Genomic DNA, 13,723 nt, shown 5'->3' with positions numbered 1-13,723 from the left:
GAGCATTTCCAGTGAAGCAAAGCGCAATGTCCCTTGAGTGAAACTACTCCCAGGAACAAGGAAGAAATATTAAGTTATATCTTTGTCCCTCTAACATGTTTTTAAATTACCGACAGTGGACAGAATGTAGACAGAAAATGTTTTTTGGTGAAACTGCAACAAATCATAAACAGTTATTTCTGACCACTGCTTTCTAATAAAGAGTAGTACCCTTGAGATACCCCTTCCCCGGTATTTTTCAGAAAACCACATAAAAACAAAAATCTGTATTTGGAAAATTCAAATAAATATAGTTTCTGTTCTGGGGCTTGAGGGGTAGGGATTGCATCAATGGGAATTATTAAAGCGTTGTGGGAGTCATGGAAAAATCATGGGGAAAACCCTAACAAAAATAAATTGGCTTATGTTTCAGACAAAATATGTCTTTTTGGAATTTGCCAAAGTAATCGATGAGCAGTGGAGGATTTAAAATAAGTCCAAACATGGTTTTGTTTATGGTTGAAGTCATTTTCTGTTGAAAGTCCCTCAAGAGAATTCAAGGTGCTTGACCTGTAAAACTGACGTTAGTAAGAGTGTTTTCAGTACTGCTTTCTCCCATAACTGGTGCTGACAGCCTTTAGGTGGAGCAACTGAGAATTTTCTCTGAATTATCAGATCCAAGTCCAAGCACTTTAAGGGAAACCACTCTTGCACATACATTTGCCAAGTTTATATTCTCTAAAGCTGTCTTAGCTCAAATTGCTCTGGTCAGGGGAAATGGAGATTCTAAACAAAGGCTGATAATAGAGCCTAGGAAAACTAGCAGTTCTTGAGGCATCAGCTGATGAGAATTTTTCTTACTAATAAATAATGTCTAGTAGCTGGGTTTATTACTCTACTGCTGTATTAGACTATTATTCTATTATTTTATTAGTAAATTCTAGCTAAAATGTGATGAAAAAAATTATTGTTTGTGCCTTGTACCCTAGCCAAATATGACCTACCTTGTATACAGACATACATAAAGTAGAACAGGATCTTCCATCTGTTTTATTCATTGTGATTTACAATCTCTCTTTGCAATATATGATGCATTCAAACATGCATCAAAAAATTAGAAAGGACTCAATGTCTGGAAGTGCAGTGTGATTCCTAGCAGCGAGGTTTATTGTCTTAACAACCCTCCTCCCTTATGTTTCTCTAGTGCAGACAACAATGATCAAAGTTTTGCATGTGGTCGACTAGTTACTTCACTTCCTCTTGGCTCGTCTCCATTGTCTCCAGTTGGGTAACAGCTCCCGTTTATTTCAGGGTTTGCTTCAGTTCCTGTTACTGAGTGGCTCAAAGTCAGATAGTGAGGACAATGCAGTGCGATGAAGGATAGTGTCTTCTGCAACTGACAAGTGCGATTTTTATCTATTTGTCCTCCCACAGCTGGATACATGAGGGCTGTAAATGTGTAATAAGAGTGTTTCCTTTAAACTCTAGCAATACGATAAAAGAAATGTATCCTTTTTTTGTCCTATATCTTATGGTTATGATCGGCTTCATGTGTAATGGTAAGTAAACCTTTTTTAATCATAAATTTCTTACTTAGTCAAAGGATAGTGTTCATTTGCAGAGGTGCTCAGATCAGTTCTGGTAAATGCTTGTTTTGTTTTGGTTTCATAATCTTAGTTCCACTGTCGTTATAGCCATGTGGTAATACACACGGACCATTGATATACATTTCTTGAATTACAGGACCTAATCCAATTTGACAATTTTGACAACTCTTTAATGCTCTTCTTAATTTAAATTATTGTTAGCTTATTAATTATATGTGTGCATTGGTCCACCACTAAAACCCAACTGAAGTTTTTAGTTTTGTGAAAACTGTTTAAAATTAAAGTATTAAAACCTTTTTAAGACCTTTAGTTGGCTTATAGGGTTTAGTAAAACATTTGAGCTTTACGAGTTGGTTTTAAGGAATCAACTGCTTACGAACCACAAACATAAAAGCTCACAGACGTTTTGATTTGACTTTTGCTTTTGCATGAGGTATTGTTCTCAATTTTTGTTAGACATTTTAAAAGTCTAACAACTGCCTATTTTTCACTGCCTACTGTAAGTTCATGATGCATCAGTAGAGTTTTAGGAACTTCAATTTCCAACTAACTGGTCCGGTCCTGCCAAAGAGACAGACATTCCTTTAATATTTGAGGTTTTTGTGTAAGAAATATTAAGTTATCTCTTTGTCCCTCAAACATGTTTTTAAATTACATTCTTTAGGTGGAGCATTGTTATAGTTTCTTCTAAGGGCATTAGGAGCAACACGGCAGGCTTATTGTCTGTGGTTCTGCAGGGGAAAAGCAAGAAAGCACCATTTGAAAATGCTCATTATATTCAGCTTTCAGATATGGAATGTAATGAGCCCTCTTTATCTGTATCACCAGTCTGTGGCCCTCTTCTATTATAAAGTTTAAGTCACCGGGGTAAGGATTCTAAAAAACTAACACCCACAAATACTCAGAAAAGAGTAAACAACACCCACAACTAATATTTCCAGAAAATGAGAAAATTAACAGAAAGATAACACTTGTGTTACAGAATGTTTCATAAGAGCATAGAGTGCATAACTTTTTTGGAGATGAAATGCAAAGACGGTGACACAGGAGAAATGACTCAGAGACGTCAAGTCAATGGCACCACAGCTTTTGGGTTGAGGTCTTTGGTCTGGTATTTAAATAAAAATAAATCAGTTCACATGAGGATTAAGGTTGGTTTCTCTGGATGACAGGTTATTCTAAGGGAGTTTTGTTGATGGACTTTATACACGTGGTTGCTTGCAGACATCAAGAGTCTGGCGTTTTGGTTCGGTTCCTGATGTGTTTCCCAAGTATCAATGACAATATATTAACTTTATAATGGTGGCTTAGCTCTGTGGCTGAGATTAAAATGAAACGCTACACGCTGTACTGTGGATCTCCTGTGAGGACAGTGGCTGTTTGCAGCCTATATTCCCGCTCTGATGGAAGCCTTCAAGTTCTCTAATGGGCTCTATTTGACTCTCTAATTTAGTCTCTTGTGGTGCTAATGTATAGTTAACAAAACTGTAGACTTCCTGCAGCTGGTCTAATGGAAAGCTTTCAGTTGTTGAGCCACTGAAGTAGCAATGTTGTTTATTTGGGCTCTTTTTATTTATTTATTTATTTATTTTGCTACTTTTCAATTAGTTTCAGGGAGTTATTTCATTTATCTGGCAACACACGGAAAAAAAATCATAAAATATGCACCATGCTCTGTGGATGCCTTTCTTTTACTGACCCACAGACGCTGCAGCTGACAGACCTCTGTCATGTCTACACAGTAAATATCAGGCTACATTCAGTAGTGCTGTGGCATGGCTTTACATAACAGCTGTAAACAGGACTGGAAAATGGCACATTCTGTAGTTAAATCTGCACAAAAGCCAAAGTGTAAAAATGTCAAATGTAATGCAACTTTTAAGCCATTGTCCTTAGGAGTCGCTTGACGGCACGTGTTGGCAAGAAAGTGAAAAAACAAATGTTAAATTATCCCTTCAATATAATGGTCGGTGACATCATCAGGAGAAACTGTTGACGAAACATTTGATTTTTAAAAACTGTTAAATAACATAATTATTTCCTACAGGCCAGCACGAAGTCCCCTGCGACGTTTTCCCTAAAGATCAATACATTGAAGTGGGATCCAGTGCAGAGGTAGTGTGCCAGACCACATGTATCCGTGGCAAAGTCTCCTGGACGCTGAACAACCTCCCGGTCAATGAAAGCCTGTCACAAACAATCAACTCCTCACACACAGTCCTGACACTGAGGAACTTCATTCACCCAAGTGCTACGCTGCAGTGCCACAGTGCAGCTACTCACCAAATCCTTGGAGGCACCACCATCAGAACATACTGTAGGAAGTACCTCTGACAGTTATTATGACTATTGATGTCTGCAAGATAAGATGACATTACTAATGTGCTTTTTTTTTAAACAGCAAAGCCCGGCAAAATATCATGTATAATGCAAGAAAATCCGTATGGAGGTGGTGTACCAGATCTGGTAACATGCAGCTGGGAGCATCAGATGATCTCTCCACTGAAGATAAACTACACTTTAGTATAGTGGGTTTCTCTTTTTTTTCACATTGTAAAAAATTAAAAAGAGTTAAAAAAAAAAATATATATATATATATACTTGCAATTTTGTTGTATTTCAATGTTTATTTTATGTACCTAATAGAAAACATTATGTTTCATCCAGTGAATATTCACCCACAGTCGCTAAGGCTGAACTCTGTGTCTCACAAGAAACACACTGCACAGCCAAAAACACAGTGATGCAATGGACAAATGCCATTTTTACCGTGAGAGCTAAAACCACTGCTTGGGAAGCTACATCTGACCGCTATGAAGTTGATCCATATAGATTATGTAAGTATCACAAATTAACCTGTTAAAATGTGGTAACATATATAAATATATGTATATGTATATATATATATATATATATATATATATATATATATATATATATATATATATATATATATATATATATATATATATATATATATATATATATATACATATACATATACATATACATATATATATATATATATATATATATATATATATATATATATATATATATATATATATATATTTAACAGTGTACTTACATGTGTGCAATAAAATTATGTTCCTTTAGTGAAACTGAACCAGCCAACAGTAAAAGTAACTGCCTTCCCTGATTATCTGTTTGTGGAGTGGAGTAAGGAAAGTTACAATCAAAGATGTCACTGTGAAGTCAAGTACAGCAAGGTACAGTGTGTCCACATTTCATCACCTGAAAAAAGCATTTGCCTTTGAGATATTTTACAGGAAGAAATTCTAAAACGGTGAAAACAACAGACGAACATTTCACAAGCAATAAATACAATTGTCTAAACAACAGTTAGCCACAAAGTTATTGTACCAATTGAAATTTTCATTTAGAAGAATAAAATAACTTTCAGGTTGTACTGACTTGTGAATAGTTCAGAAGTCAGGATTTGGATTGGATAGTGTCCAAAACACACTATGACTAACTGTAATATCCAGTAATATAACTTCACAAATATTCACAGTTATGAGTTTAAGGCTCTTTTGCTTTTCATTCCAGATGTTAATAGTGGTTCTGTTCTTTCCTTTTTGTGTTTAGATTTAATTAAAAAAACAAACAACAAAACAAAACAATTCACATTACTGGTAACGTTATCACATATAATACACCATCACAGCTCTGCTAGCTCGATGTCTATGTGTTGAATGTTTCTGCGTTGTCACGTTTCAATGCAAACACCGCTCATTTTTGGTTGTGTTTCTAGGTTGTCAGTGATGGAGCTCCAGAGGTAAGAGATGAATAAGGGATGTGTTTTCCCCTGCTAGTTGTGAAGAAATACACATTTGTTTGGTATTTATATTAATCCAAGCATTATAAAACCATTGACTTGACATGATAAATCACACATTGACCTCAAATAGCCAGTGTCACTGGAATAACTGTTTCTAACAGATCCATTTCCTTTTTCTAGGTGGTGCTCAGAAAGACTCTAGATAATAATAACTGTCCAGGAAACGCACCCATTGAAAATGTGGAATCCTGCACTAACTACAAAGTTGTAGTCCGCTGTGCACTAGACAAGGCCCCGTGGAGCGACTGGAGCCAGGAGGAGATAGTTCTTACCAAATTAAATAGTAAGAACATTTGCTCAAAACTGCTTGCATTCCTCCTGTGTATTAATAAATATTTAAAAGCATTCAAAATCATAAAGTGAAGTTAATCATAACATCATAAAAAGTAGAATGTGTTAGACCTCCATCAGATCTATGTTTCCTTGAGGCTAGTTAAATGCAAATTGCAGGATTGTGTTAAGACTTCTCTACAGCTCTTTTAATCTCTGACGTCACAAGATTAAAAAAGTGCACATTTAGAACAGATTATTCACTTTGAAGCTCTTTGATTCATTAAAGCACCATGATTGTCTGTAGGCCTTAGGGCTAATCAGCCACAAAGTTTCAGTGTGATTCACTGATATCTTTAAATGTCTCTCATAAAGCCCTTGAGTAAAGCTGGAGTCACGCAATCTACCTCTTGGGTTTTGGGATCCGCTTGTACATCAGTTCTGAGCTAGCTGGGAAACGTCGCGTGATTCCTACTGCCAGTGCAATAAACCAATCTGAACAAGACTTAGTTAAAAATAGCAAGGTAGCTGTAGCATGAGATTTGAAATTCATTTACTCAGAGCCAGCAAACGCTGCTGCTGTGTCAAAGTTTGTGGCATCTCATAGATAGACGCAAGGTACCTTTTCAGCTCAGCACTTGACAAACAAGGTTTTACCTTCTCTGAAAAGCTTCACTCAAATACCTTTTAGAAGGAAATATCTAAGCACTGATGCCAGTTATCTGTGAGTTTATTTCGCAGGAGGCTTCCACCACTTTTCTTCAGGTGTTTAACTTTAAAAAAAAAAAGTATACATATTTTGCACACTGTAACTTTAAGTGAAGTTATGGAGCCTGCATATTAACAAAAAGGACATGTGCTGCAAATTAACTTTTGCAGTATGTCCTACATACACGGCATTGGTTGCATAATTGTAAATATGTTTAGTTGTATTGTACCTGTGCAAAATAAATAAAACAAAAAACAAAAAAAAAACATTGACTTTACATAAATAAATCAAACATCGCCGAACAAATAATTGTGTGATATATTGCTGACTCTGAGCTTGACTATGAGCTTTAGTTTGGACTAAAAACTGTTTGGTTAACTCTTACCCTTCGCTATGTGATTGTTCTGAACATGTTTTTGCAGATAGGCATGTCAAACTGCGCCTGTGGAGAAAAATAGCTGAACCAGAGGAAAGTGAAATGAGAAAAGTGCACGCCATGTGGAATGTAAGATTACTCATTGCTACCTCAAACTCACTGACACCTTACACACAGACATTCTTCTAAACTTTCGCATTACATGTTGATTATAAATCCTTCAAAATGTCTACCCAGGAGGTTCCTTCAACGTGTCAAGACACATTGATCTACACTATTAAAAAGAATCTCTACAAGGGTGATGTGACTGGAGTTAATTATACAGATATCTTATATGGTAATTCAACTTGTGATCTTGCTGTGAGTCACGATTCTCACAGAATAAATCTCCAAGCCTTTAAAAATGGAACCCTGCTCGCAGAAGACTCTGTTTATGTTCCAGCAACTGGAGAGAGTGAGTTCTTTGTAATGATTTTGCATTTCTAATGAGCAAACACAATTTATGAGTCATATTGCTCCAGTTTAATGGAACGCTGCTCTGACTTGATGCACGTTAGTGGTTTGGTATCAAGCACTTTGCGCCTTTTTAACTTGATTTTACTTGGCAGGCCTCCCGGAAGTTACTGACATACAGGCCTCGACTCTTGAAGGTGTTATTGTGGTCAGCTGGAAGGCTCCAGTTCAGCCTGTCAGCGGTTACATGATTGACTGGACACACAATGGATATAAGTATTACTGGAAGGAGAGCGCATACACCAACATAACACTGTCTGGTAAGTTGGACATCATCATCAAACCCATCGCTGACACATAGGCGATGACTTTGTTGATCAATTTGTGTCTTGTACTTCTTTATCTGGGTGGGGCAAATAATGGATCCACTGGAAATTGATTATTAAAAGATGCTTTCTAACGGATTAGCTAGAAAGATTTCATTAATTAAATATTTGGATTTTTTTGAGAAAGACGCAACCCTCCCCGCTGGGAACGGGGATAGGGGTGGGCAGTTTGGGGTTCAGTTACCTGGCCAGGGACACTTCGACATGTGGTTGGGGAGAGCGGTACACGAACCTCCAACCCTATGGTCGGTGGGCAGCCACCGTACTAATGGAGCCACTGCTGCCCCTGTTTACGGAGTTTACTTACAGCCGAAAATATTGGCCCTTCCTGGAGGGAAGGGGTTTGAATGAACATAATGCATTTTGCTTCTCTTGTTTGGTTGACTTTGGTGATGTATATCCCCACTTCAGAGGGTTTAAACTGCTGAGGCATAGTGGTTACAGTTACACACGTATGTCATAAGTCTCTGTCTGTTGTTGCACAGACAGCCAAAAGAAAGCTATCGAATTAGTTAATGGATGAGTCAAAAGGGGATTTGTTTCACCACAGCCTAAAGGCTTCATGTTCTGGATCTATGACTTGAATGTGTTCAAACCACTTTGCTGTTTTTCTTATAGGCCTCCTGGATAAGAAGGAATACAATATCACAGTAACCCCCCTCTTTAAAGACAAGACCGGTCATGGCACACAAGCCCTTCATATCTGTTCCAGAGTCGGAGGTACATCATATCTTTCTTATGATTTTCAGTTTTTTTTTTTATGTTTAATCAGGCTAATTTTCAACTCTTGTCTTTAAACTCTTGTCTCTACAGATCCAGGTAATGTCACTATCATCACTGTTAATCCTAACGACAAGAGCGCATTTGTGAGCTGGAATACAAAGTCTCAGGAGGAATGCAGTGGTGTAGTCATCAACTACACAGTCTTCTATGGTACACAGACAGAAACAATGCTCAGTAAGTTTCCGGATACATTTTCGTATAATATAACACAGTTATTTCTTTTAATAATTCATTTATTTTAGTTCTGTGATGGCTTTCTTCTAGATGTTACTGTAGATGGCACAAGGCAGGACACCAATTTGAAAGATCTGAATCCAGACACTCAGTACAGCGTCTACATCGAAGCCACATCTCCTACTGGGACAAGCAAGAGCAGCGAGAGACTCTTTAAAACCAAAAGATTTGGTAAGTATTTTGTAAGTGCTACTCGTGTACACAAGACAGTTTTCATTTTGAAATTTGTGGTTTTGAAATATCACAATACATATTACACATAGAACACAAATAACAGAAGTGCACACAAATATGGTTGTATATTTTCGAAGACCACGGCCAGGTTTTCATCCAAATACCTATTAATATGTTTCAATCCTAGACTGTTATGTGAATATTAGAAACTGCTCCTATGAGATAAACAGCTTCTGATGATAAGAGAGCACAACAAGATGATGTGTTCAAAATAGTGGCAGGTAAACCTTAATGTAGAAAACCTAATGGAAAACATAGCATCTTGCTTTGTTTTGTATATGGCGCACGCTGTCCCCTCTGCACAGATCTGATGACTTTGCTTGCTGCTATTGTTGTCTCTTTATGAGAAACACAAAGTGTAGGCTTAAGTCAGTGTTTGAGCTGCAGTGGAAGTGCTACACTCTGTGGGGCCCAGGCAAAAAAGCACACCGAGTTCCCTTAAACCAACCTCGTGTTCCTGACAGTACGCCCTGGTTGCATGCTTCAGACACGTCATAGCATTTTGCTTTTAATGATACACACACTGTTCTGCATTGTAAAAGTGCATTGTAGTCCTTGTATACATATACTGCATATGCAACAAATAAAACTGATTGTGTCTTTGAATCATGTATGGTGGGGAAAATGCACCAAGTAAATATGACCAGGAAATGTGCTAATGTGGTCAACTTATGTAGTGGATTATTGTGGTAACTCAGTGAGACTAAGAGCAATTTAAAGCCTTATGTTTGTCTTGGCTTTCCTGATACTTCTTTATTCGCTTGACATCAGCAGTATAAACTTTTCCACAACCCTGTCAGATGGTGAATTCCGATAACACAGACTGGTGTCTTGTTTTGCATGCATGCTTGGACATGTCAACTAGACAGGCTCACAGCAACTTGCCATCCTCTAAAGTTAGACTATGCTATTAGACAAAATGGCTCATTCTCCTTATTACAAGGAACCATTCATCATCCATTCCTGCTATGAATAGTTTGGAGGGAAGGCGAAAAAACAATTGTTGCTGTTTCCTTTCCCTAGGAGACCAAACAAACAAAATCCTATCGATAGGAGGTCTGGGAACAATAAAAGACACAATTACCAGCAGAGGAACATTGGTTTTTTGATGTAAACAAATAATAATATACAAATGTTCCAAAGAATAATGTGTGTGAGAGGAAATATGACAAGATTCCTGTTTCTGTAGAAATGATCCCCTAAACACTAATCTAACCACATTAATATTTATGCCAATAACTACTCAATATCTTAGGTAACCCACATAAAAAGTGTTGTGATCTAAAGTGTTATTAAGTTATATAGGTAAAAAAAAAACATACGTTAATTTGTGCATGCAAGAACAAACCAGTGCATCATAATTTATTCTTTCTTTGATAGATCCGAGGCTCCTCTTAGCGCTCATTCTCTGCGGAAGCATCATTATAATTCTTGTCTTATCTCTTGGATTATTCTGTGCTATTCAGTAAGTTTCAATGGTTTACTTTCAATTATGATCTCATATACTGTAGCTAGATTTGTCGGTTAACAGTGAAAACGCATCAAGACATTTCCTTGTCAGCAGTAATAAAGGGCACAGTGTATTTGATGTTGTCGCAGTATGAATTGTTACTACAATTGTGAACACAAAAAGATGTTTCCTAATGATGCTAATAATCTGCTTTTAAGGTGGAGAAAGTTCAGAGAGAAACCGGTACCGAACCCAGGCCTCAGCTCTGTGGCACTGTGGTCATCACCAAGTCATCAAAAGGTGAACTCAGGAAAGAGGAAATTAAGAGGAATAAAATACATCCAAATTAAGCTGGCAGAAAAAATGAAATCTTTCAATTCTGTGCCTTAGTCAAGGAAAGAGATTATTTATTACAATAATTAATTGTATTTACAAGCATGAAAAAAAAACAGTTTTAAATAATAATAATAATAATAATAATAATAATAATAATAATAATAATATTTTTTTTAATAGCACTTTTGAATATACTCAGAAAACCAGTTTAAAATATAACACAATAAAATACAATAAAGGCAGGTAATACTTTAAAAGTAACGCATTTAAATCCCCCCCCAAAAAGGACTAAAATATACTCATGCTCATTATTCTACCATGTTATTACCAATCAGTTTGTTACGTAAATCTGATCAAACATATTTTAGTATTGTTTTAGTACAAGCATGAATTCAGTTAAACTCATGCGCCTTCGCTATATTCATATATAGCTTTGCCTCTGTACCTGAAAAACTCCAAATGATTTAATTTGGGGGGAACATTTTCTGGGGGGACCAAGTCCACAACCTCTGTAATATGAGCACCCTGTATGAACATCATCTGAAAAGAAACATTCCCCCTGATGACATCATTGGGAGACGTAATCAACTACATACTTAGAGTTATTTTAACAAAGGTCCATTCATATACTGCACATGTACTCTCCAAACGAGAACCATCAGCAGCCAGCTGAAAAGGAAGTGAAGTTTCCCTTTAAAAAATTAACACTTTGCTTTCTTCTTTCCTTTTGTGTGCCTGTGCATGGATGTGTGAATATGTCCACAGGGGGAGACCTCCATCAAGCCACTCAATAATCCATCCGAGAGCCTCTTTGACCGGATTTACACAGAGGAAACTCAGAAAACAACCACCTCTCCAATAGCTACAAGCTGTACTGTTCACACAGCCAAAGTGCAAACAGAGGAATACACCGATCCAGCCACAGTTCTTTTACCAGAGGAGCAGAATGAAAAGTCGGTTAAACAGCACTTGAATTCTCCTGGAGAATCCAAACCACTACTGTCCTCAGAGAACAGCAATTTCAGCCCATATCGAAGTCAGAGTTCTGTGGAATCCCCTACCTTGATGGCCAATAAGCTATGTAAGCGTGTTCCAGTAAATCAGCTAGAAAACACAGCACCTGTGACCATTTATGTCACGTTAGACATGTTGGAACAAGGTCAGAACAGGTGAGAGAAACACAACATTCTAGGAAACAAGACTAAACAACCAGCTCTGAGTGAAGTAGGCGTGTGTTTGTTTTTCCAAAGATGTCCATGGTAGGATGTTACATTGCTTCCAATACGAAATCAAAGTGCTGAAGAATATTGTAATCTCACAGTACATCAGGTTGCATCATGGAGAGATAAAAACACTTTGTAAATACAAGTACACTTTGCTACTATAGAGCTATTTGTAGCATTTCCCAGTGTGTAGTTACCAGCTTACCAAGTCAATTTAGGCATGTAAACACTTCACTCTTTAAGATACTTTCAGTTTTCCGTTTGTAAGCAGTTCACTGTGCCAACATGGTGCAGCAGATGCTGGAGGAATGTAGCAAATATGTACATATGCAGTCTGTTTTATGGTATTTTATGTTGTAAACCCAATTTGTGTCATCATAGCAGGGCACTGTAAAGAGACATCTGATATGTTTTGCTCTGGTAATACTAGCTATGTATTATAATAAGAGTTTGTATTGTTTTGTTTTGAGCTCTCTTAATACAACGTGTTAAAACTATAATAAACTTTATCTTGAAACTACAAAGCTCATTGCAGTTTTTTTTTCTTTTAACAAATACAGCTGTGCCTTTGTGGCTGTTAACAAATATCCACCCCCTTACAAATGTTTAACATCTGACATGAATTAAAAATAAATATTTGAAACACGAGAGCACAATGAACAAGTATTTGTAAAGTAGAACGTAATGTAATCTGTTTTAAAGAAAACTATGATATGGCTGGTTAAACCAGTATGCTCAGATTAGTAATATGGTGCTCATTTACTTACACAGAAAACAGTTTCACGCTTGAAACAGTAAGCACAAGGAAAATATGAGTCAGTCCAATAACTGATAAATAAACAGCTTATTAAATCCCGTGGCTTTGGGGACCCACCCAAAATAAATAAATCATCACTGGCCAGCTCACACACACAATAGCAACATACACAAATGCTCTTTTTAATGTTTTTCCCAAAAGTGAGTTTAAAGCTCTAGCTTTTTAACAAACTAAAATACAAAAACTGCCAGTTATTGCCTCAAATTCAGTCTAGGTGGATCAGTGGTAAAGCATCGAGTTGGGATGAAGAAGGCAGTGGGTTCGATTCCTGCGACTCTGGTGCCAGTCCTGAAAGGGACAAGACGAAAGCAGTTGATCTATTCTTATTCAATTTTTATATGAATAGGACACAAAAATCCTAAAATACTACCTACTACTATGGGCAATACACATAGTTTATGTCTTTTCGCATGTATACCCACATGTGGCATCTGGATGCGAGAAATCTAATAGCCAAAAATTTAGGCGGGTTCATAACAGTCAAAATGTGGACACAGGAACACAATTTAGCACTCATTAACAATTATTATCCAGGTAAGAGGCTTCCGATACAATGAAAACTGTTGGTGGACAGATGCAAGAAATAGTGGTAACGTTTTGATGTTGGGACTTCAATGCATATAATACACTTTGGGGGAGCAATCATACGAGTATAGGAATTTATAGGTGAGAAAATGACAAAATGTTAGTAAGCACTGATGATGAGTGGAGGGGGAACGAGGGTGTTATTATACTGGCCAAGCAAATACCTAAAAAACAAACAGTTGAGATGCATTTGAGTTTGGCGAGAAGAATGGTACGTGAAGGTGGACATGTTTATCAGATCCAAATGTATGTTGGTAATTGAATACGGTTGGGGAGGAACTAGCAGGAACTAAAAGTTATTACCTGCTTGTCAAACATCCAACTGGAGAGAGTATACATTGCTATAAGCAAGAATCTTTTTTAATAAACATTATTGACATATAGTTTTGGCATGTATACAGTCACATCACAAGAGACAG

At 37.0% G+C, this 13,723-nt stretch overlaps 1 protein-coding gene across 2 annotated transcripts; it reads left to right on the top strand.

The window, feature by feature from the left end:
* The first annotated feature begins 1,292 nt into the window (after nt 1-1,292).
* LOC137102290 (interleukin-6 receptor subunit beta-like) lies at nt 1,293-12,426 on the top strand. Of its 2 annotated transcripts, XM_067481635.1 has the most exons (16): nt 1,293-1,538; nt 3,634-3,903; nt 3,988-4,114; nt 4,254-4,423; nt 4,704-4,816; nt 5,362-5,385; nt 5,569-5,731; nt 6,850-6,932; nt 7,041-7,257; nt 7,412-7,576; nt 8,261-8,362; nt 8,456-8,599; nt 8,690-8,830; nt 10,274-10,358; nt 10,562-10,643; nt 11,445-12,426. In XM_067481635.1, the coding sequence occupies exons 1-16, from the start codon at nt 1,484-1,486 to the stop codon at nt 11,850-11,852; spliced, it is 2,349 nt and encodes a 782-aa protein (XP_067337736.1). In that variant the 5' UTR covers nt 1,293-1,483; the 3' UTR covers nt 11,853-12,426. The 2 variants fall into 2 exon arrangements, with proteins under 2 accessions (XP_067337736.1, XP_067337737.1); XM_067481636.1 differs by lacking the exon at nt 10,274-10,358 and having other exon boundaries at nt 11,445-11,610.
* Nucleotides 12,427-13,723: the final 1,297 nt, after the last annotated feature.

This window comes from Channa argus, chromosome 17 (assembly GCF_033026475.1).
Source record: "Channa argus isolate prfri chromosome 17, Channa argus male v1.0, whole genome shotgun sequence".
Lineage (NCBI taxonomy): Eukaryota > Metazoa > Chordata > Actinopteri > Anabantiformes > Channidae > Channa > Channa argus.
This window is presented reverse-complemented; position numbering and strand designations above follow the sequence as displayed.